Source organism: Psammomys obesus, unplaced genomic scaffold (assembly GCF_907164565.1).
Source record: "Psammomys obesus unplaced genomic scaffold, mPsaObe1.curated_primary_1811, whole genome shotgun sequence".
Lineage (NCBI taxonomy): Eukaryota > Metazoa > Chordata > Mammalia > Rodentia > Muridae > Psammomys > Psammomys obesus.
This window is the reverse complement of record NW_026590511.1, coordinates 1,390,899-1,414,436: the sequence shown is the minus strand read 5'-3', so window position 1 is coordinate 1,414,436 and position 23,538 is coordinate 1,390,899. Positions and strand designations below refer to the sequence as shown.

The 23,538-nt window shown below is 57.8% G+C and overlaps 2 protein-coding genes and 1 long non-coding RNA gene across 4 annotated transcripts; 2 read left to right on the top strand and 1 right to left on the bottom strand.

Moving 5' to 3' along the window:
• Positions 1-4,100: 4,100 nt before the first annotated feature.
• Positions 4,101-22,100, top strand: Lmnb2 (lamin B2). Of its 2 annotated transcripts, XM_055607755.1 has the most exons (12): positions 4,101-4,417; positions 12,815-12,951; positions 15,295-15,451; positions 15,547-15,672; positions 18,310-18,480; positions 18,576-18,701; positions 18,812-19,032; positions 19,162-19,432; positions 19,510-19,617; positions 19,949-20,068; positions 20,193-20,303; positions 20,579-22,100. In XM_055607755.1, exons 1-12 carry the CDS (start codon positions 4,166-4,168, stop codon positions 20,618-20,620), a joined length of 1,842 nt encoding a protein of 613 aa, XP_055463730.1. In that variant the 5' UTR covers positions 4,101-4,165; the 3' UTR covers positions 20,621-22,100. The 2 variants fall into 2 exon arrangements, with proteins under 2 accessions (XP_055463730.1, XP_055463731.1); XM_055607756.1 differs by lacking the exons at positions 4,101-4,417; positions 12,815-12,951; positions 15,295-15,451; positions 15,547-15,672 and adding an exon at positions 16,615-17,301.
• Positions 11,000-17,928, bottom strand: LOC129677125 (uncharacterized). Its single transcript, XR_008720171.1, has 3 exons — positions 17,852-17,928; positions 12,066-12,171; positions 11,000-11,045 (listed from the first exon to the last, which is right to left on the bottom strand). It is a non-coding gene; the product is annotated as an uncharacterized LOC129677125 (long non-coding RNA).
• Positions 22,101-22,470: 370 nt separating the features above from the next.
• Timm13 (translocase of inner mitochondrial membrane 13) lies at positions 22,471-23,353 on the top strand. The gene is made up of 3 exons (XM_055607736.1): positions 22,471-22,691; positions 22,765-22,833; positions 23,031-23,353. Exons 1-3 carry the CDS (start codon positions 22,572-22,574, stop codon positions 23,127-23,129), a joined length of 288 nt encoding a protein of 95 aa, XP_055463711.1. The 5' UTR covers positions 22,471-22,571; the 3' UTR covers positions 23,130-23,353.
• Positions 23,354-23,538: the final 185 nt, after the last annotated feature.

The window sequence follows — 23,538 nt, the reverse complement described above, 5'->3', positions numbered from 1 at the left end:
CTCCAGAGAGGGGCTGGGGGCGTGGTCAGGGTGCAGCCCCGCCCAGAATCCCACAGTGAGGGGCTAGGGGCGTGGTTAGGCTGGAGCCCCGCCTACAAGCCCCCAGGGAGTCCAGGAAGCCATTGCTTAGCTGTCAGTGACTCACTTTGCTAGGCTGAGGAATTGCGTTTGATCCCTGGGAAGGTCCCGTGTAATGGTGGAAGGAGCCAAAGTCTAAGACTCAGGCCATCAATACATACGTCATGCAAGCATGCACACATGAACATACAGAGACATACAATGACATAAAAGAAATAAAACAAGACAACAAAAAGGCCCCTGGGCCTTGACACTGCCGCTCACGCCGGAGGGGCGTCACCCACCCCACCCCAACCCCCGGGTGGCCGGTCCTGCCTCGCCACAGGCAGGTCTTTCCTACACAGATGCCGCTGAGATGAAGACTAAGTTCTGGGTTTGGCGACGTGGGCGGAGGGCGAGGGGCCTGCTGTTCTGAGTCCAGTTCCCAGGACAGCTGAAGGCGAAGGCAGCTGCGTCCGGCCTCCAACACGCACTGTGAACAAAGATGTTAGTTTAACTCGTAAACTAGGAACAAAAAAAGACCATTAAGACCATTAAGTCAGTACAGGGCAGAGGCAGGTGGATCTCCGAGTTCCAGGCCAGCCTGGTTTACATAGCGTGTCCAGGACAGCCAGGGCCACACAGAGAAACTCTGTCTCAAAATAACTAACTAAGTAAATAAAAACCCCAAACACAATTTAATAACTTTGTAAATGGTCTGTCTTGAGAGATCTTGTCTTGTTGCTAGCTGGGAGTAACATAGATGCTAAAATATTAAGATAGAATGTATATGATTGTATTTTGTTTACTGTGGCAACAGATCCTCTGATACACAGGTATCCTTTCCTGTACTAGCCGGGTCCCTAGGATTTAACTTAGGGCATCAGGCTTGGCAGCAAATACCTTACCCAGGGGTCCTAAATCAATAGCTTTAGAGGGTCCTTGTCATGCAGCGATAGCTGACCAACGCACGACCAACGCACACGGATTTTACATCCTCTGACCCCTGCGGTGGCCCCCGCCCTGCAGGGGGCCTTGCTGCCTCATCTCCACAGGATGCTTTCCCCTTCGGCAAGGTCACGCTCCGGTGCGAACCGAGGGAGCCCCTCTGCCTTGCTGGAATCTGGCACGGAGCTCACAAACTCCTAACACCCTGTGTTTGGTTGGTTTGTTTTTGTGTTGAGGCAGGGTCTCCTATATCTAGGCTGGGTGGAGCTCACTGTGTAGACCACTGTGGCCTCAGACTCACAGAGCCCCCACGGCCTCTGTCCCGAATCCGCCTTCTCCTGAGACTCAAGCTCCAGAATTCCGAATTCAGCCCAATGGTCTGGGCCAAAGCCGCTGACATCCCTTGGGATGAGATTTATTTGTTTGTTTGTTTGTTTATTTTTATTATTTTAAACTGGCTCCAAAATCCAGCCTGGGTGGGGACAGCGGCTCTAGGGAATGGAAGAGTGGGGGGTGGCACGCCCACGGCCCTGCACCCCCATAGCAGCCAGCAGGCAGCGCTCTGTAACGCCCTGGCAGAGGGGTCGGTCCGTCCCACAGCTCCGCCGCCTGCTGTAGGAGGGGCGATTCCCGGTCAGCGCTCGGTTGTCACAGGCCCGTTTCCACTCCGGGAACAGGGGTCCTCCAGTCTCTGCCCCCTTATGGGAGCCCGGGGTAGGCCAGCGGGTCCGGGGCAGCGAGGGACACCTCGGCAGCAGCTGTCACCGCCCCACCCGCTCAGCGCCAAAATTTGAAAAACGCAGGACGTCTCGCAAAGTGCTGGGGGCGGGGGGAAGGGTCCCGCCCCGTCCAGGGCACCGCGGGGTTTTCTGGGACTTCGAGTCCAGAGGTGCGGGGGTGGGGCGCGCCGGGAGCCCCGCCCAGTGCGGGGAAAGAGGGCGGGAAGGCCAGCGCAGGCCTTGGCTCTGTGGAGCTCCGGATGAGTCCCAGCAAGGGAGCAACACGCCGTGGGGGGACCCCAGCCATGAGTCCCCGGGCGCAGAGGACAGGCCACGAGGGGCACAGAAAGAAGCCGAAATGGCTGCTCTGTGGGTGGAAAGGAAAAGTTTATTTCCAACTGCCAAGGCTCTCTCCCGGGGAAAGCAGAGCGAGTGGGGAGAGGTGGAGAGAAATCTCGAGGTCGTAAAGAGAATGCGTTCGCGGGGAGGGGGAGCTGCGGGGAGGTGTGGGGGCTCTGGAGCGTGGCAGGGCCTGGGGGAGGCCGGGAGGCAGCATGGACTTTTCCCTGTTGACAGGCCCCAGGTACATAGGCCAGGGGAAGGCTCCGCGAGTTCCTGAGGGAGGCTGAAGTCCTCCTGTCGTCCCGGTGAGCAGGGCCTGCCCTTTCATGGAGAAAACGGGGCACCCTTTGGACCTGACAAGAGGAAGCGCGTGCAGGCCAGTGCGTATCAGACGGGGCAAAGAACTTCTTTTGCATTTCCGGAGGTGGAACCTAGGGTCTACTTCTCTTTAGGTCCGGTCTCTTCTTCTGACCACGCCCCCAGATTCTCCCTGGGGATTCTGGGCGGGGCTCCACCCTGACCACGCCCTCAGCCCCTCACTGGGGATATTCTAGGCGGGGCTCCACCCTGAGCACGCCTGCGCCCATGTTTACATTTTATACAGGAATAGCCCTAATTATAAGAAAATGAAAGACAGCAATAGATCCCTTGACACAACGTAGCTTTTGGGAGACAGAAACGCCAAGGTTCAGAGAGTCATTCTTACCTTCCTGGCCCCAAGGGCTGGCTGCGGCTGGACCTGCAAGGGAGGGGAGAGGGACAGGTCGGGGCCTGAGTGTCCTCCAGGGACCAGGAGGGCTGGAGAAGGTTGGTGTCTGAGGGGAGACGGGTATTCGTCAGGGAGTGGCTGCGTACTCAAATGAACAGAGGCCATTGCTGGGAATGGAGCTCCCCTTACGAACTTTTTCCCCACCCCACGCCCTCTGCGTGTGCGGACAAGGGTCGCGGTTTTCATGCGGAGGGCTGAGGATCTGCTTTGTGTTCCCCCTCACTCGTGTGTACCCCACACCCGCTGTCTCTGGGGGACTCCCCGTCTCTATCCCTCACCTCCCCACAGGAGGCGGGATATTTCAAGGCAGGTGCGCCGCCACATATGGCTTCATGTCGTTATGGGGGTTCGAGTTGGGGAAAAGGAAGAACTTTTTCCTCTGAGTCACATCCCTTCATTTCTTGTTTGCTTTCTAAGACAAAGTCCCAAGCAGTCCAGACTGGCTTCACGCCTTCTATGTCCCTGAGGCTGCCCCCTGATTCTCACGCCTGATTCTCCTCCCTCCAACTCACCGGTGCTGGTTTTAGCAAGGAGCCATCCCACCCAGTTCATATTCTGTGGTGCCGGGATAGAAGCCGGGACCTAGGCTAGGCAAGCGCTTCGCGCTTTTTGTTTGTTTGTTTGTTTTTTCTATGCCGTCCTCAAACTCGCCATGCTCCTGCCTCAGCTTTCCCAGTGCTAGAAAGACAGTAATGGATGCTTTCTTTGTGGTGGTTCTTTTTTAAAAGATTAAAAAATATATATATTCGTTTTTTTTCGAGACAGGGTTTCTTTGTGTAGCCTTGGCTGTCCTGGACTTGCTTTGTAGATCAGGCTGGCCTCGAACTCACAGAGATCCCCGAATGCTGGGATCAAAGGCCGGTGCCACAACGTTCTAATGACACTTCTTTACCGTATGTTTCAGCGTGCGGACAGGAACGTGTGGAGGTCAGGGAACAACCAGCGAGCATCGGTTGTCTTCTAGTATGCAGGGTCCAGGGAGTGAATTTCGATCATCAGACTTGGCAGTTGGTGCCTCTGAGGCACCTCACCTCCCCTTGCTGTCTTTTCGTTTGATTTCTTTCAATGTATTTAATTTATTCCCGTGCGTGCGTGTACGTGGACTCGTGTGTACAGCTGTAAACACGTGGAAGTCAGAACGCTTCCTCCATCCCCGACCAAGGATCGAACTAGGTTTTACTCGAAAGCTGGAAACTACATCTCCTGGCATGCCGCGCGCGCTGCCGTGTGGACTACCGCTCCCAGCGTGCCCCGAGCCGGAGCGCGGACTACAAGTCCCGGCGTGTCCCGCGCCGCGGGCGGAGGCGCCATCTTCCGCGGCGCGGATTGAATGAGCGCGCCGCACCCGGGCAGCCGAGGGGACCCGCGCGCCGCCGCCTCCGCCATGGCGTCCGTGCCGCCCCGTGCGGGGCCTGCCACGCCGCTGTCGCCCGCGCGCCTGTCTCGGTTGCAGGAGAAGGAGGAGCTGCGCGAGCTTAACGACCGCCTGGCACACTACATCGACCGCGTCCGCGCGCTCGAGCTGGAGAATGATCGGCTGCTGCTCCGGATCTCCGAGAAGGAGGAGGTGACCACGCGCGAGGTACGTGGGTCGGCACCGGGGACGCGGGGAGCCGACAGACAGACCCCGGCAACGGATGCACACGGCTGAGCCCTGCCCACCGGGGACCCCTGGGACCCGGGCTGAGAGTTGAGCCCTGATTAGTGCGGAACCCCCGGGCGGATGCAGACCCGCCAAGCCCCGCCCACCAGGGGACCCCAGGGACGGATGCATAGGCCTGAGCCTGCCTACCGGGGACCCCAGGGACGTAGCAGAGCCCTGAGCCCTATCTCGGCGGGGGCTGGGGGGAAGGGGGAAGGCTCCTCCCCTACAGGTGCAGACCTCTAAGCCCCGCCCACCAGGAGCCTAGTTCGTGCAAACAGCCAAGTCTTGCCCACGGGGCAGGGGGTGGGCAGGGGTCCTAGGGAGTGGTGCAGATGGGTCCAAGCCCCTCTCACCTGAGGGACATTAGGGACAGGTGACATGTGTAAACAAAGCTAAGCCCCGCCCCCTGAAGCTCCACCCACCCTGGGACTCCTGGAACAGGTGCTGATGGAGCTAACCTTTGCTCACCCAGGGACCCTGAAGAAGTGTAGACTTAGCTAAAACTATTACTAAGGGTCAAGAGATTTGGAGGGTGCTCCCTAGGTGGCCTCGGGAACCTTGGATGGGCAGGAAAGGCCTGCCCACCCAGGGCCATACATAGATTTAAAGGACTCTGTATGATTCCTAGGACATCCCAGAGGTAAGTCCCCTATTAGGGGCTTATGAGACCCTTGGGGACCCCAAGGAAGTGCTGGCTGGAGGCTGTCTAGGGATCTGGGCTTTGAGGGTCTTTGAAACTCCAAGCCTGTGAAACTCCCAACTGCTGAGGGCTTCAGAGAGTGTGGGGACCCTCAGTGAGGGGTGATCTGCAGCCGGTTCTGGGCACCCGTGAGGGACAGTTTTCCCATAGGCACCGCTCTCCTTATTTAGGATTATGGGGAGATTTTGGGGGACCCCCGAGGAAGGATGCAGACCAAGAGATCACTAAACGGGGTTTTTATGAGGGACTCTGAAAAGAGGTGTCGGTCAGGGACCATCCTTGAGAGGAATTCCGAACTTTTGGGGACCCTCTGAGGGAGGGCACCTTAGAGGTAGTTCTGGGGGCCCCAAGTGAGAAGTGCATTTTGGGGGCTGCCCTCGGGACCCTTGAGTTCTAGGGTTTGTGTGAGGAGGTACAGTGGAGTTCAAGGACATCTTGAGGCACTCCTCATGAAAAGTACCAAGGGAAGGGTCCAGGGATGATTTTGTGACCCCCCCAGGGAATGGCGGGCCGTTGGGAATTGGGGAATTTGAAGTCGCTGCGTAGCACAGCGTGGTGCCAGGACTCAGATCTGGCGAACTGCTGGCTGAGCGGGGAGTGAGCCATGGGGAGATACAGAGATGGTCTGTCGTGTTCTCCAAAGTGGGGAGACAGCAGCGCCCAGATTTTGTCGCTCTGTGTGACACGTCTGCCCTGTGTGAAATGGGGGTCACTGCAGCAAAGCCTCTCCTGTTGTTGGAGAACCCCTGGAAGAAAGGGTCAACTAAACAAAATCCTGACCCAAGGCTGGAGGCGTGGTCAGGGTTCAGGACAACCCCCTCTGGAATCCTCCAGTGAGGGGGCTGGGGGCGTGGTCAGGGGCGGAGCCTCAGTTTAGAAACCCCCAGTGAGATGTGGGGGCGTGGTCGGGGCGGAGCTTCTGTCTAGAACTCCCCAGTGCGGGGATGGGGGTGTGGTCAGGGGCGGAGCTCCACGTAGAAAAAACCCAGACTTTTGCTTCTGTTACCTTATACCAGAAACCTAGTCTCTTGGAGCCTGAGTTTTGCAGCATGGCCACCGTTAGCATCACCGTCACCCTGGACGGCACTCAGCATTCTAAGAGCTAAGAGTCTAAGGCTGGTTTATAGGTGCGTGTGCATGCGTGCATATTTGTGTGTGTGGAGGCCAGCGCTCAGTGTCTGTTGTTGTTTTTAAATATTTATTTATTTATTTTTGTTTTTTGAGACAGGGTTTCTCTGTGTAGCCTTGGCTGTCCTAGAACTCACTCTGTAGACCAGGCTGGCCTCGGCCTAACAGAAATTCACCTGCCTCTGCCTCCCGAGTGCTGGGATTAAGCCGTGAGCCGCCACGCCCCGCTCTTTGTAGCTCTTTTGTCCCACAGACATTTGGAGGCTTCTGGGCTCTGCAAACATGTGCAGTGCCTGCCCTGGTGGATGCCAGCTGTCCATGCAGGTGGCGGTGGCAAAGGCCGCCTTTGTTTCTCAGCTTTGCAAGCCTGGTCAGAACACAGGGCGGCTGGCAGCAGGTGGCAGGCACCCTGCCCTTCCGGAGCCAGCCCGCCCAGTTGCAGTGACGAGTGTCGTAAGATGCCCGGAGACAGCTGGCGGGGTGAGGGGTACGGAGAGTGGGGGAAGAGTGACCACAAAGGAGGCCACAGGGACGGCACATGCTCCACCTGTCAGCAGTGCCTTCCGCCTTGGCAAGGTGTAGGGACAGCTGTGGTGGGGAGACCACTGGCACCCAGCACGTGTCGCCTGTCGTGTGGCCTGCCACAAGGAAATACCGGGCCATCTGCCATCCTGCTGCCGCCGAGACCTGGGGAAGGACGGGCGTATAAGGCAGGCCTTGAAAGTGCCCTCAAGGCTTGGCGGTAACTGCCGCCTGGACCCTGGAGGTGACCGTGACCTCCTGCTGCCCTCAGGCTGCCTGCGTGGCGGCTCTCACCTTTCACTCACTCTTCCCAGACCTGGGACTTCGTGTGGTGTTGTGCTCATACAGAGTGATATCAGCTGCTGTCCGGGAGGCTGTGCTGGGTAGGTTGGGAGCAGCGAGGGCCTACCCCGGGAGGTGGTGGTTAGAGAAAGGTTGAAGGAGCTGGTCGGCAACAGGAAGGCCACGCCTGTGTCCACTGAGGCCGAGGTATAAGGTTCCTGCAAGGAAACCTGAGCTCAGCGCCTCCCCTCCCTGGGGTCCTGTGGCTGAGCTGGTATGCCCAGGGCACAGGGAAGGCTGGAGCACCAAGCTACGAGGGACCCTGGCAGAGGTCACCTCAGGCCCTCTGCACCCCAAGGCTCTGGCTGGCGTGTGTCTGGAATGCTCAGGCTGGGCCCTGCAGTGATTCTCCAGAAACCCCTGCCAGAGGCCACCTGTCCCCGCTGGGCAGGGCTCTCGAGGCCTGCCAGTTTTCTGCTCCACAGGCCGAGGCCTCTGTGACTGAGCAGCATGGCCGTGTTGTGGGACAGATCCCCCTGAGATGGTGCTCCAGCACACTGAGACTGTACCAATAAAGCTTTATTGAGGAGTGCTGTGGGGCCAGGCCCAGACTCCCCAGCCCTGTTCCAGACACTTAAAAAATGTAGAAACTGCCTTTAATTCCAGCTCTCAGGAGGCAGAGAAGCTCTGAGTTCAAGACCAGCCTGGTCTACAGAGCAAACTCCCAGGCCAGCCAGAGCTACATAGCGAGACCTTGTCTCATTAAAAAACAAGAAAAGAAAACCAAATAGAAGCAATTCTACACAGGTGTGCTCAGGTGCAGCTGGCCTGCAGGCCTGAGCGTAGACCAGGCTGGCCCAGACACGGGGTCTGAACGGAACAAGGTGTGAGGGTGTCGCCTGCATTCCCCTAGTCCTTTCCCCATCAGGAGCCAGCAGGACATCCCCCCCAGCCCCCGAAGGCCGGCGGTGTCAGGCGCACATCACCATCGCCACACCACACCCATCTCCACCCATCTCTCCTTTCGGCTCGGCTGGCAGGCCAGTGGTCGCCTCAGTCCTGTCTTCCGCACGAGCTGCTGTGGTCTGTCCACCGGGAGGCCTGTGGATGGGCAGGCCGAGAGAATGTGACTGGCAGGCTGGGTATGAGCGTGTCTGCGTGTTCTTGCATGTTTGTGTGCTCGTGTGTGTTTGTGTGTGTGTGTAGGGGTGTCCGTATCTGCAGGGAGTGTCTGTCTGTGTGTTTGGGGGGGGGCGCGCGTTCTTTTATTATACCTCTGCCGGCTTCCATCACTGTGACAAAATGCTGGAGCTCACCAGCTTGTAAAGACAGGGTTTCTCTGGGCTGCAAGTCTTGGTTGATTTGGTGCCTTCAGTGAGGAAGGTGGAGTATGGTAGGGTCATATCTCAAACTGTCTCCTTCAAGGACCCTCCCCACACCAGGCCCTGCCTATTCCTTCTGGGGTGAAGGTAGGTGGTGGCAGAGCCCAGGAGCGAACCCCACCATGCTGCAGCGGACCCATTGTGCCCCAGATTCAGGGCAGGCTGGCAGGAGACCTTTTCTTGTTCCAGGCCTCAGTGACCTTGTCTGTAAAGTGGGGATAAGAGCCCTACTGCTCCAGGGCGCTCTCTCTCTCTCTCTCTCTCTCTCTCTCTCTCTCACGCACGCTGTGGTCTGAACCCTGAGTCCCTGCTTCAGGAGCTCCTCTGTAGCCATTGCCCCCAGGGGCCTTTGCTCACCTGCCAGGTCTGTGCTGGGCAGACAGTCTCCGTGTTGACAGACAGGAGGCGCTGGAGCCCTGGTGTATGCTGCGCTTATGGGTCTCCAAAGCGCCCCCGCACCTGAGTGTGCATTAGGTCTGTGTCACCTCACCCTGTCCAATTCCAGAACGTTCTATCACCCAGAAGAATGCACATTCCCCTAAGCCATCCCCCCATCCTCCCGGCCCTCAGCACCCAGGAGTCTGTCCCTGTCTGGATAGCTCCATCCCAGAGCCCACGCCATGTGTGTGGTCTCTGTGTCCTGGTCCCTGCCGAGCACCACGTTCATCGGGTCCCGCCACACTGTTGAGTCAGAGCCTCGCTCCTTCCTGTTCAGGGTTATACCCCAGCCAGTTGGCAGATAGTAGCGTATGTCTGTTGTTGGCTGAGGTGCCTGGCTGTTCCCTTGGTGTCTGGGGCTGGCGGCTGCCACCCTGGGCTTGAAGTGCTGCCTGCCTGCGGTCTGTCCCCACGTGTCTTTAAACACATCAAGCTCCTAGCTGCTCAGGAGAAATCCGAGTCTCCGGCCCGGTGTGTGGCCTGGCCAGGCGGCGTGCAGCATGCAGGGGGCAGGTGGCAGCTGTCGTCAGTGAGGTCCGTGGAGAGGCCTAAAGCACATGTGCATCTGAGTGTCCCTGAAGCGCCTCCATGGGTGTGGGGTGGGGTGGCCCTGCAGCCGCTGGATTTGAACGTGGGTCCAGATGCAGCTGGAAATAGTTTCTCACCCAGGTGGCCCTAGGGACAGCCTGAGGGGCGCAGGGTCTCCCAAGGGGTGAGATGCAGGCGCCGAGGGCCTGACGCTGGCCCGAGGGGTGGAGGCAGACCCACAAAGGGGGTCCCCAAATTAGGGACAGGAGTGTGACCCGCAGAGGAATGCTCCCTGTGGACATGGATGTCACCCAGACCACGTCATGAAATGTCAACACTGACACCACAGCAGCTATGGGGTTGTGCCAGAGCCTGCCGGCAGAGTCAGACAGTTCCTGAGTGGGAAGTGAGGAGTCAAAGAAAATAAAAATAACACACTACACACGAGATCAGCTCTAGAGGGCTGCCGGTAGAAACTGTCACACCTGGTTTATTCCACAGTCCCTGTGTGTAGCCAGAGCAAAGCACCTCAGTACAATGAAGGGGTTCACCCGGACCACCTGCCCGTGTGACCCTCACACAAACAGAAGGAAGTGGACTTGGCAAACAGCCTGCCTCTCCCTGTCTCCAGGTGAAGGCCAGGGTGGAAACAAGCAGCTCTCCACAGGTCTCCCTTTTTATATTTTTAAAATTGACCACAACTTATACGGAGCAGAAGATTGTGCCTGTCTTAGGTTGTCTCTCTTGTAAGATATATTCTTACTTGTCATTGATACATGATTCTATCATTCATGCCCTGTCTTAGGTTGAATATTCCTCAGGGAGAGCTTACTTATCTTTGACTACCAACCTCTGCTAGGGTAGACACTGGGGTTTAAGCTTATGCAGATCAGCTCTAACATTCTAAAAGGCCTTGATGGAGGTTTCAGTTATCACTGGTAGGAGACATGCTCCTAGTAAGAGTAATAAGCGGAGTCCTATAACACTCCATAAAAGTGACTTAAAAGATGACCCCTTCTCAGAATCCCAAGCCAGAGAAACATTCACAGGAACCGTAATAAAAGGCTGTCAAACAACCAGAACCTGTGGTCCATTTGAAAGCTTAGAAATACAGTTTGTTAGTTTACACTGATGGCAAGAAACATTTACGGTTGAGCCTTGTATAAACATGTTAACATTTCCTTCCAAACAACAAAGCAAAGGAGAATTTACACAGGCGGTTACAGGGCCTCCCAAGAGTCTCTGTGGCAAGCTTCCAAATAAAGGTCTGCTGAAAACCAGAATCAGACCACCAAAGGCCCATAGTCAGTCCTTTTTCTCATTCTTTCTGATTTTGTTGAGAATTTTCCTGATTACCAGACCAAGTCCAGTCACATTGTATCTAAAAGGTTTCTCTGCACAACACCTTCTCCCAAGAGTAGAATGTAACAAAGGTAGGTCAGGAGCATAAGCCCAATACAGCTCTCCGTTCACCATCAGGACAGAATTCATGATTGTCAGCAGCAGAAACATCCTCCTCCTTCCAGGGGACCTCTCCTGCAAATTGCACCAACCTTTGTGGGATCCACCGGGCTCCTTCAGCATCCTGTGGAAAAACACAAACATGCCCTCTTCCCCATATTCATACAGGGTCGGGGCCCTGCCGTATTCCAGTAATTGGATCTTTCCATTTCACTTGGGCATAATTTCTTTGGTATTAGGGTGCCACAATCAATCAGCCGCAGAATGGCCTTGTATATCCACATTGAAAAAAAAATTAAAGAGACCATGATTAAGATAATTCTGTGGTGTTTGGGATATAACTCACCCTTTTTTATTTTTTTGCAGGTTTTAAACATACCCAATGACCAATAATCTATAACCAAGACAATTTGAACATGGTGCACTTATACATTTAAAACAGAGACATAACACCTTGCTATTTGTTTAACCCAATTTTTATGACCACAGAGGCTTTGTAGCAGAATTAACTATTAGCTTTCTTAACCTTTTTTTTTTTTTTTTTTTCTCAAGTGATTTTAGCTGTTGCTTGACACTGCTCAGCAAATTTTGGCTTCCATAGCAAGTGATCGTCTCCTGTTAAACATTTTCTTGCTAATTGCTTCCAGTCCCCTGGGCAGAGGGCCTCAGTAGACAAGGACTCTGAGATCTTCAGTAGGTGCTATAGGACCATATTGAGCACATGCAGTTTTTTAACTCTTTTAATTTTTTTAAAAGCTATGGGAGCATGGACTCTCATCATATTACCCTGTCCATCAGGTTGCTCTAGAACTGGAAAACCATAAAACTGTTACATCGTCTTCTTTCTGCCTAGCTTGTTTCTCCTCCAACTCTGCAAGCTCATCAGGATCTAAGTCATCCTCAAAGCCTTCTCACTAATTATTGTCATCAGGAGGGACATAAAACTCTTAGGGAGGAGCTGATGGTTTACTCTCATTTTGTCCTGAAGCCTCCCATCTCTCTTTCCTCTTTCTCTCTAACCCTGAAAGTTTCACTTTCTTAGTCCTGTACCACATACACAGACTAGACTATTTCTAATTAAATTCCATACAAAAAAACATAAGGCTACTCCCTTGTCCCATTTTTACTCTCAAATTTTACTCACCGTGCCCTTTTCTCTCTATGATCCGGGCTCACCAACACTGCAGTGTCCTTCACTCCTTCCCCGTATCTCACGTTTGGGCACCAAACTGCTGGAACCGGAACAGTTCCTGAGTGGGGAGTGAGGAGTCAAAGAAAACAAAAATAACACAGCACACACGAGATCAGTTCTAGAGGGCTGCCAGTCGACACTGTCACCCTGCTTTATTCCACAGTCCCTGTGTGTAGCCAGAGCAAGCACCTCAGTATACTGCGAAGGGGTTCACCCGGACCACCTGCCTGTGTGACCCTCACACAAACAGAAGGAAGTGGACTTGGCAAACACCCTGCCTCTCCCTGTCTCCAGGTGAAGGCCAGGGTGGAAACAAGCAGCTGTCCACAGCCTTGGGCCCAGCGGGTTAAGTGCTTGCCTGGCACTGGGCGCTGCCATCGTGTCACCGAGGCTTTAGGGAAAAGAAAACAGTAGAGCAGGAATTCTAGGCTGGGCAGTGGGATGCTGGAGTCTGCACAGGTGGACGGCAGGGAACCATCTGACCCTGAGCCAGCGGTGCCAAGTGGCTAGCCTTGGCTAGACATCCCCACTCAAGCCTGAGGGTCCTGTGGCCTGCCCTTGTCATCCGGGCAAAGCTAAGCTGTGGACAAGGATGAGTCCTTCCAGAAAGACAGCCCATGCCTTTGTCATAAGATGTAGGGCTGACAAAGGGCAATCCTGTGTCCCCACTGTCACCCTCCCCCCCCCCCCCCCCCCCCCAGGTGAGTGGCATCAAGGCCCTGTACGAGTCGGAGCTGGCTGACGCCCGGCGGGTGCTGGACGAGACGGCCCGGGAACGCGCGCGGCTGCAGATTGAAATGGGGAAGCTGCAGGCCGAGCTGGACGAGGCCAGGAAGAGGTGGGTGGTCAGGCCGGGGACCCCGAAATGCCGACGAGCACTGGGTAGACTCCTCAGGGTAAGCTGGTTGTGTAGACCAGCCGCAGTGGCAAGCTTGGGGTTCAGGGAGAGACCTGAAAGTAGGGAGCGATTAAGGAAGGACCCCCAGGGTTGAAGCCAGAGCTTGGCACTCACGCATGCGCACACGTGAACATGAGCCCACGCATGAGGAAAAAAAGGTCTGCGGCTGCGGCTCCAGACACTGGCCTCTCGGGTACACAGCTCCCGGAGGATCAAGGGCCACCCCGAGTAACCCTGCAGCCCCCAGAGGCCGGGTGAGGATGACTGTGGGGTTGAAATGGAGTCCTAAGTCCATCAGCCCCGGGGCCGCTGCCAACGGCTTCTTCAGAGCAGGGTGCTCGGGATAGCGGTGAGGGATCGCTGAGCAGTGTGCCGTCACAGACGTGCTGCCCAGGGGACAGCACTCCAAGGTCCCTCAGCCACAGCCCCTCCCGAGCCTCCTTGACTGTCCCTTGGGGTCACAGGTGTGTCGCTCAGCAGAAGCCTGGAAGGTTCTGAGCGCCTGGCATGGGTCTGGAGTTCCACCCAGGACAGGGGCAGAGTGGCTGGCTAGACACGCTCCTCCCCTCCCGGCCTGCTCCACTCGGAGGCACCCGCCGCTGGGAGGACCATCCTGGGACACCCCTCCCTCCCTGCTCCCATGGTCCATCTACCATCATGGTAGCCCCAAGCCAGGGAACGCAGGCCCGGCCTCTGCGACGCGACCTCCCTGGGTCTCTGGTGGCAGTGTCCAAGCTGGCCGCCACGCTGTCTACCGCCAGCACCTGCTGCTGCCTCCATAGACTGGCGCGTTGGAGCCTGAGGGCATCCACAGGCAATAGGCCACATCAGAGGTGACAAGGCAGCCAGCACTTCTGTGCCAACCACTTCTGCAGATCTGGAGTGAGCTGGCGCCAGGATTTCCTCAGCAGGAAATCCCTTCCAGGGTCTGTCCACAGCACCCCACAAGGATAGTTTTGTTGTTTTGGGGCTTTGTTTGGTTGGTTTTTTACACAGGGTTTCTCTGTGTAGCCCTGGCTGTCCTAGACTCACTTTGTAGACCAGGCTGTCCTCAAACTCAGAGATCCAACCGCCTCTGCCTCCCGAGTGCTGGGATTCACGCGTGCGCCACCAGGCCCAGCAAGGATAGTTTTACATCCCACAGACTTCACCTTGGTTTATTGGCTTCTAGCCCTCTATATAGCCAAGGATGGCCTTGACCTTTCGGGTCAAAGCATCGAGTAGTGAGGCCAGCTTTCCCTCCCATCCCAAAAACTCACCTCCTTCCTGCATGTGGAGATGGCCTCTGGTAGCTGGTGCACTAGCTGAGCAGGTTAGGTGGGGTCAGGGACTCATCACAGGAGATGGGCACCCAGGCCCGTGCAGACCCCAGCAGTCGGCGGAGCCGGGGCCTTTGACTTCTCTTAGGAATTCCCCAGGCCCTCACTCCTCCCTCTTCTCCTCCTCTTTGGTGGCCCCTCCACCATGCCGCACCCAGGGCCTTTACACTTCTGGCCTGTGGCTCCGCCTCCACAGTTTCCATCAGGCCACGTGGTCCCTCGCTGACTGTTCCGAGTTCCAGCTGGCACTCTCTGAACTGTCCCCTCCAGCCTCAGGTTGACAGTGCTCTGTCAGCATCAGGACCTGCTCGGCCCAAGCAGGGACCGGGTCCTTCTGCGCCCCACACCCACACTCAGGCAGGCACCGCAGGCAGAGAGCAGGCTGGTGTCCCCAAGAGCTATGGCTGCTTAGCCATGGCTGCCATCCATCTCTCCACCCTGGGAAAGCCGAGGCAGGAGGACTGCTGCAAGTGTGAGGCCAACCTGGGCTCCAGATATCCTGTCTCACAAAAGGGGTGAATCGGAAATAGTGTAAAAGGAACACAATCCATTTGCTAGCACCTGTGTGTTTGAACGCCCACCTCTGCCATGTTGGCTGTGCCATGTGACGGGAAAGGCGGGCTGTGTGACTTTAGTGAACAGCCAGGGCTCGGCTGCTGGGCAGCCCCGCCCAGAGCCAGCTTTTGGGAGCTGCAGTTCTGTGGACTGCTGGGAAAGGAGCGGCCACATTCGTCCCCAACAAATGGTTGCTGACACTTGGTCCACAGTGCCGGGTGCTTTGGTCGGGTTGGGTTCCGTTTGAGATTGCTGTTCCTGATTTTGCAATAGCCTGCAAACCAGGCTGGCCTCAGACTTGCAGCGATCCTCCTGCCACAGTTTCCCGAGGGCTGGGACGGCAGCCTGCAGTCACCGGCGGGGACCGCAGTGACTTAGCCTCCTGCCCACCCCTCCTCCTCACATTCAGTGCCAAGAAGCGAGAAGGTGAGCTGACGGTGGCCCAGGGCCGAGTGAAGGACCTGGAATCCCTGTTCCACCGGAGCGAGGCAGAGCTGACCGCGGCCCTCAGCGACAAGCGAGGCCTGGAGACTGATGTGGCGGAGCTCCGGGCGCAGCTGGCGAAGGTGGGTCTGGCGGCTGCCGGTGACGTGGAGAGGCGGAGGTGGTGGCCGCCACCTCAGCCTGCTGCCACCTCAGCCTGCTGCCCTGTGTCTCCCAGGCAGAGGATGGGCACGCTGTGGCCAAGAAGCAGCTGGAGAAGGAGACGCTGATGCGTGTGGACCTGGAGAACCGCTGCCAGAGTCTGCAGGAGGAGCTGGGCTTCAGCAAGAGCGTGTTTGAGGAGGTGAGTGTGGGGTGGACGGAGGCCGTGTCCAGCCCCGGGGACCCGCCCCCTCCACTGGGACCCAACCATCTTCCGGCGTCTGCAGCCCAGGGCTTGTGCGTCATGTCTGTTTCTGGCCCCCTGTGGCCTCTCACCAAGCACCTCTCTTTGTTTCTGTTTGTCTTTACATTTGTTCATTTCTCCTGGGGTGGGAGGAGAGCCCGTGGAGGAGCTGCTGAACTCGGGCGCACAGACCTGGCAGCAGGTACCTTTACCTGATGAGCCATCTTGCCAGTCCTGTGTCTTGCTTGGAATGATACTGGTCACTAGATTTCCAGGCCAGCTGAGTCACTGAGGCTCTCATAAAAAATGCCTAACTTAGGGGCTGGAGAGATGTCTGAGGTTAGGAGCACTGGCTGCTCTTCCGGAGGTCCTGAGTTTAATTCCCAGCCACCACATGGTGGCTCACAACCATCTGTAGTGAGATCTGGCGCCCTCTTCTGGCATGTAGGCAGAACACTGTATATTTAATAAATCTTGAAGGAAAAAAATGCCTAATTTAGCTGGGTACGGTGGCTCAGGCCTTTAATGCCAGCATGGGGGTGAGCAGAGGCATGTGAATCTCTGAGTTTGAAGTAGATGTCAGATGTCTACAGGTCTACTGGACTACAAAGTGAGTTCCAGGGCAGCCAGGGCTACACAGAGAAACCCCCAACAAACAAACAAAAAACCCACTTAACTTAGGCCAGCAAGATGTCCCAGTGGGCAGAACACGGTGCCAGCGCCTCAGAGACTCGCCACTGAGTTGTACCCCTGAAAGCGACACGGTGGGGGAAAGCAGACTCCCACAGATTGTTCTCTGATGGCCATGGCCATGTTGTGATACCTGTGGCAACATCCCCCACCAATACACAGGCGTTGAGTAAGTGTCAGAACCATCCTTACTCAGCCTGCCTACTTAAGCCATCCTGGGTCTGGGGAGCAGGCTTTGGAGCCCTCTGTTCAGCCAACCTTGGGGTCTCCTTACTAACCCTCTAGTACCCTGGGGTGCTGGGCGTGGTGGGGGTGACCGCCTAGATGCAGGTCCGCCCCACAGGGTCCCAGAGAACCCAGCCTTCCCCTGGCCATTGTGTCATCACAGTGCAGGGCAGTGTCCCTAGTTAGGCTGGCCCCTGCTGTGCGCACAGCTGAGGGAGAGCCTCAGCAGGGGACACTGTGCCCCGAGCAGCCACAGGCAGCTCTAGTCAGGGCCGCCGACGGACGTGGCCCAGGAGCCCAGGAGGCCATAGAGTCCTGTGAGGGAAGCCAGGAGACACTGACCTCAGCAAGGAAGCCACACAGGGGCCTGTGGGAGAACTGGGTCCTGGGAAGGGACCTCAGGAGAGTCCTGTGTGAGAACACATGAGGGAGTCGGAACCCTTGAGAGGCACTGCAGAGGGACCTGCGGAGGGACCCCTGAGGCAGGCCCAGCCCACAGAGGGACCCGAGAAGGAGCTCAGCACGAGACCTCTGAGGGTGTGCGTGAAGCGACCATTCCTGAGGGGGCTTGGGAAGACCCCCGTGGAGGATCCTGCAAAGACAACCTCAAAAGGAGCCGTGGGGCCTCCCAGGACTCGGAGGAACCACCTTAGGGTCCCCGCAAGGGAGCAGGTGAGAGGGTGCAACCAGGAGCCTCCCGTCAGCAGCCGAGTTGGGCAGCAGAAAGATAAGTGCTCTGTCCTGACAGGCGTGCGGCAGGTGACCCCACCTTCCCACTCACCATCCTCCTTTCTCCTTCCCCACCGAATCCCCTGCTGCCTCCTGGCCCTGGAACTCCCGGCACCCAAGTGTGCTCCTCGGGGCTTGCCTCCCCTCTTCTGTTGTACTGAAACAGCATCTCACTCTGAAGTCCTCCATAGTCTGAAACTCTCATGTAGACCAGGTTACCCTGGAACTCTTAGAGAGCCCCCTGAATGCTGGGATTCAGGGTGAGCATTGCCACACAGCTTTTTATTTATTTATTTTTTTTATTTTTTATTTTTAGTGAGACAAGGTCTCTGTGTAGCTCTGGCTGTCCTGGAACTCACTCTGTAGACCAGGCTGGCCTTGAACTCACAGTGATCCCCCTGCTCTGCCTCCTGAGTTTTGGGATTAAAGGTGTGCACCACCACCACCCAGCTCTTTATTTTTTACTTTTACTTTATGTACATTGGTTTTTTACCTTATGGCATGAGGCTGTCGGATCCCCTGGAACAGGAGTGACAGTTGTGAGCTGCATGTGGTTGCTGCGACTTGAACCTGGGTCCTCTTGGAAGAACAGTCACTGGTCTTAACCGCCAAACCGTCTCTCCAGCCCCCTTTAAAAGTTTTTTTTAAGACGCTCCGGCTATGAGCCCAGGCTGGCCTTGAGGTTGCAGCATCTGCCTCCACCTCGAGTGCTGAGACCGCCCTTCGTGTTCTCGCTAAGCACAGAGCTCCTTCAGGGTCCCTCCACGCTGTGGAATGGCAGGTGCCTTGCTCCCGTTCATGGCCGAATCATCCTTCCATGTGCGCACGGCCCAGGCTGCTGTCCACCGCCACGGCAACACCCACAGATTGATTGATCCCTGGTAAACAGCCAGCCAGGAAGCCACCTGGAGGTGCAGCTGACAAAGCTGCTCATTGGCCTGTCCCCTCCAGGAGGTGCGGGAGACCCGGCGCAGGCACGAGCAGCGCTTGGTGGAGGTGGACAGCAGCCGGCAGCAGGAGTACGACTTCAAGATGGCGCAGGCCCTGGAGGACCTGCGCAGTCAGCATGACGAGCAAGTGCGGCTCTACCGGCTGGAGCTGGAGCAGACCTACCAGGCCAAGGTGAGGCCTGAGGGGAGGGGAGGGGAGGGCGGCCTGAGGGGAGGGGAGGGCAGCCATTTCCAGGCCCTCTGTGCTCACACCCCCATCTCCCCCAGCTGGACCATGCCAAGCTGAGCTCCGACCAGAACGACAAGGCAGCCAGTGCAGCGCGAGAGGAGCTCAAGGAAGCCCGCATGCGCGTGGAGTCCCTCAGCTACCAGCTCTCAGGCCTCCAAAAGCAGGTGATGGGACCCAGCCCCGCCCCCAAGGGCCTCTGTCACTCCAGTCCTCCTTGGTCCCTCACGTCTGAGGCCACCGAGGCCACACGGTGACCCGGCCACCCCCTCCCCAGGCCAGTGCTGCAGAGGACCGTATCCGCGAGCTGGAGGAGGCCCTGGCTGGGGAACGGGACAAGTTCCGCAAGATGCTGGACGCCAAGGAGCAGGAGATGATGGAGGTGCGCGATGCCATGCAGCAGCAGCTGGCTGAGTACCAGGAATTGCTGGACATCAAGCTGGCCCTGGACATGGAGATCAGCGCCTACCGCAAGCTGCTGGAGGGCGAGGAGGAGAGGTGGGTGGAGCCGGGGAGAGGGCGGGGTCAGGGAGGGGTTGGGCGGAGCTTCAAGAGAGGTTCAGGAGGGTAAGGGCAGGCGGGATTCTGGCGGCTTGACCCTGTCTCCCTGGCCACACCCTCCCGCAGGCTCAAGCTGTCCCCCAGCCCTTCATCCCGGGTCACCATCTCTCGGGCCACCTCCAGCAGCAGCAGCAGCGGGGTTGGCATGTCTGCGGGGCGGGGCCGGGGCAAGCGCCGGCGCGTGGAGACTGAGGACACACCAGCCTCACACAGCAGCAGCTCCAGCATGAGCAGCAGCTCCCGCCTGGCACAGCAGGCCGTGGCCACGGGGGTCGTGAGCATCGATGAGGTGGACCTGCAGGGCAGGTTCGTGCGGCTCAAGAACGCCTCGGACAAGGTGAGCGTGGGTCCGGGTGACCGGGGCCGGTGCTCCCTTCACGGTGGCCAGGAGTCAAGAGCATGTCTGGGTTTCAGGACCAGTCTTTGGGGAACTGGAGGATCAAGAGACAGGTCCTGGATGGTGAGGACGTCAGCTACAAGTTCACGCCCAAGTATGTCCTGCGGGCTGGCCAGACCGTCACGGTAGGTGCCAGGGAGTGTGGGCACGGAATCTCCCAATGCCAGCTCCCCAGGTGGGAGGTGCTGGTTCAGCATATTCTGAGACCTGCCCAGGGGCCACTGAGCTGTGTGTGCAGCTGCCACGTCCCTCAGGGTACCCCGCCGCCCAAGTGATGTCCTGTGTCTGAGGTTCAGCATGGCCCTCCAGCCCAGTGCTCAGGAGCCCTATGAACCTGTGTCTCCTACATCCTGGGGCCATTCCTGCTTGGACAGGCCCCCTGAAGGGCCTCGTGGTGGGTGACCGTTGCGGGGCCCCGGCCCTGAGGTGACTGACATGGCCATCTTGGGTCCTCAGGTGTGGGCAGCTGGGGCAGGGGTTGCCCACAGCCCCCCATCAACCCTCGTGTGGAAGAGCCAGAGCAGCTGGGGCTCCGGGGAGAGCTTCCGCACTGTCCTGGTCAATGCGGATGGGGAGGTAGGTACATGGACGGGGACGGGATCCTGGAGCCTGCCCTCACAGCATGGCACTGTGACAGCCTCCGGTGGGGCGCAGCCCTCGGCATTGGGGCGTCAAGTAGAGCGATGACTCTCGTGTGTAGGAGGTGGCCGTGCAGGCTGTGAAGCAGTCAGCGGCTCAGGGGAGCGAGAACGGGGAAGAGGAGGAGGAGGAGGAGGCGGAGTTCGGCGAGGAGGACCTTTTCCACCAGCAGGTAAGCACGTGTGATGTCACACCGGTGGGGCTTTGGGTCCCACAGTCCTGCCTCACATGACAGCTCTACCACTCACTGTGGCGCCACAAACCTCCGAGCCACACTCCTGACCCTCCAGCCAGGACACCCTCCCCTCAGCGCTTGGGGTAGGGAAACGGTGACTCCGGCTCGCAGTCTAGGCCGGGACAAATGGAAGGGTCTGGACAGGGGCTGTGGGCTCCGTGTACTCGCTGGGGAGCAGGCTGCCTGACTCTGTGCTCCCTCGCTCCTTTCAGGGGGATCCGAGGACCACCTCCAGGGGCTGCAGGCTGATGTGAAACCTGCCCACGGTCACCATGGTCCCCAGAACCCCTGAAATTATTTTTTTATGGTCCACTCTCTCACTGGTCCTTGGTACATCCGTCGATGACTGTTAAGCGACCGTGAGAATGTGGGCGGGCTTGCTGGGTTTCCTAGAGGTGGGTGTCCTTGGCCCACAGGCCTCGCCCTCCCCACCACCCCCATGCCATGCTCTGTCAGTGTGTTGGTGTAGAGGTCTGGGCCGGGACCCTGCCTGGGGACAGGAACATGGCTGCTGGCTCAGGGTGGACCCTAGTGTGAAGCTGCAGTGATTCAATAGTTGAGTTTTCTTTGAAGCTTTTTAAGTCAAATCAAATCCAGAATCAGGTTTAGACTAAGTCAAATCAAATCCAGAAGGAGGGCAGTGGGGATCACTAGCCTGTCAGGACTTGCTGGCCCTCCACAGGGCAGACCCTCCTCAGGTTGCTGGCACAGAGGGGTCATCGGAGACCACTGAGGCTCCAGCTTTGGGGCCTGAAGGGTCTGCAACAGCCCCCAGCCTTGGGGCATCCAGGGCCTTCTCTGGGTCCAGATTCTAGAATGTTCTAGTCCCTTCTAAAGCTGAGGACCAAGAAGGACGCTCACAGCCGGGACGCCTCTTCCCAGTCTAAGATCATCAGTCTGGTAGACTGAAGGGGACAGACCACGGGCCTGTTGCTTTAAGGAGCCAAGGCTGCGGGTTCCCAGCCAGTGGCTGCTCACGGGAGTGTGGCCAGGCCAGGTGTACACACTGCATGCCCTGTGCTCCACCTTGACGGCGTGACCTGGACGATTGCTTCCCTGCAACACAGTTCTGCAAGCGCCAGGCGCCAGCCAGCCCCCACCTGTCACCCTCACCTTCCTGCCACAGACACACGGTATTTTTTTAACGAATATTTATTTTTTTACATCATCACACAGCTCACTCAGACACCGTTCTTGGGTGCGTGGGTGGGGGGTTCAGGCCTGTAGCTGCCGTGAATGGGGGTTACCTGTGACAGCTTCCTTTACTGAGCCATGGAGGAAGGGGGTGCTGTCTCCTTTCTAGCACAACTGCTGATAGCTCAGGCCCATTTCCCCCAAAGCTAGAGCCCGTGGCCACAGGACTCTGAGGCCACCGACCTCCAGAACCCACCAGCCACCTCCTGCTTCTAGTTACCTCTAGTTTTCCTTAAGTGACAGGTGTTGGGTTTCTGACAGTCAGGGTCAGCTGCAGTCACCAGGCAGGCTTGCTGCCTTGCCCAGAAGCGGGTGCCCTACAGTGCAAGCTGCACTGAGCCAGATGGCTCCCTGGTGTTTTGAGTAGGATGGGCTGGGGAGCAGCCTGCACCACGCGCATCGCTCAGCTCCACAAGTTTTGTTTCTTTTCTACGATGCATGCCAAACGTGTGTTCTGCCTTTTCTTTTCCTCCTATGATTTGTAATATACATTTTACGACTGGAAACTTTTGTACACTCAAATAAACACTTTGATTTTAACCATTGTCTCGGAGTTCGTCCCGACAGCAGCGAGCACCTGCAAGAATTTCATAGTACTGCTTTCGCAGCGGGGCAGCACCAGGGCCGAGAAGACCCCGGCCTGGCCCTTGCCAGGGCGTCAGAATACGATTTGCGCATGCGGGGAGTGCAAAGCCTTCTGGGAGTTGTAGTTCGATTTTCCGTTTCTCTGTATAACCCCAAAGGACAGGGCTATGGGTTCACCCTAGGAACCGCACGCGCAGCCCTATGGGAACCCCAGACCCACGAGCGATCACGTGGCACGGCGCGCACGCATTTCTGGGAGATGTAGTGCGACCTGTCTCCATGGTGACTCGGGGTCACAGCTTCGCGTCAGAACGAGGACGCGCGCAGCCTTGTGGGAGCCGCCGCGGCCTCCGTTTCCCGTGGTGCCTCGGCTTCCGGTGCCTGCGGGTCGGCGCGCGCCGCCGCGGCCGGGTTGACTGGGTAGCCATGGACAGCGGCTTCGGCTCGGACTTCGGCGGCACGGGCGGCGGGAAGCTGGACCCGGGAGCCATCATGGAGCAGGTGAAAGTGCAGATCGCCGTGGCCAACGCGCAGGAGCTGCTGCAGGTACGGGGCGCGCCGGGGTTGGCGGCGGGGTCCCTCAGCCGGGCCCCCGCTGAGGCCTCGCGTGTGTCCACAGAGGATGACCGACAAGTGTTTCCGGAAGTGTATCGGGAAGCCCGGGGGCTCCCTGGATAACTCGGAGCAGGTGAGACTCCGGGAACTCGGGGGTGGTGAGGGGCGCGGGGTCGCGATCTGCTAGGGCTGAGGTTCTGCGCGTGCGCGGCCTGGAGCCGCAGCCTGGTGAGGCGTCCGCGCGTGCGCGGGGCCCCTTCTGCGCATATGTGGTTGCCGCGTTAGGCGATGGACCTTAACTCAGTCGGGAGCCTTTTCCATGCTCCGCAGAAATGCATCGCCATGTGCATGGACCGCTACATGGACGCCTGGAACACCGTGTCCCGCGCCTACAACTCGCGCCTGCAGCGGGAACGAGCCAACATGTGACCGGGACCTGTGCCTGTGGTCGGAACTGTTTTTCCCACCAGCGAGGGCAGCTCGTGCCCAGCGGCCCCAACGTCTGGCGGCATGGAGGGCTGGGTAGACGGTGCCTTTCCCCTGGGCTGCTGGGCACAGCTCCGAGGACCAGTTTGAGCCAGGGCGTCTGCCCTATCCCTCCTGAGCTGTGAACTCCCGCGAGCGGGCCAATAAATCGCTGCTGGGACAGAAAAGCTGCGTGTCGTGTCGCTGCCTCGGCTCTCCCCGAGAGTAGGCCCCAGCCTCTCAGGGCCTTTCCCCTTGGTGTCAGTGGGCTTCAAGCCCGAGAAGCGAGGGAAGGGGCCTTGTGCGTGGTCTCGGGTGCTCGCCACCCTGATTGAAGACGAGCTGAGGACACGCAGCAAGGCCGCCTGTGGCT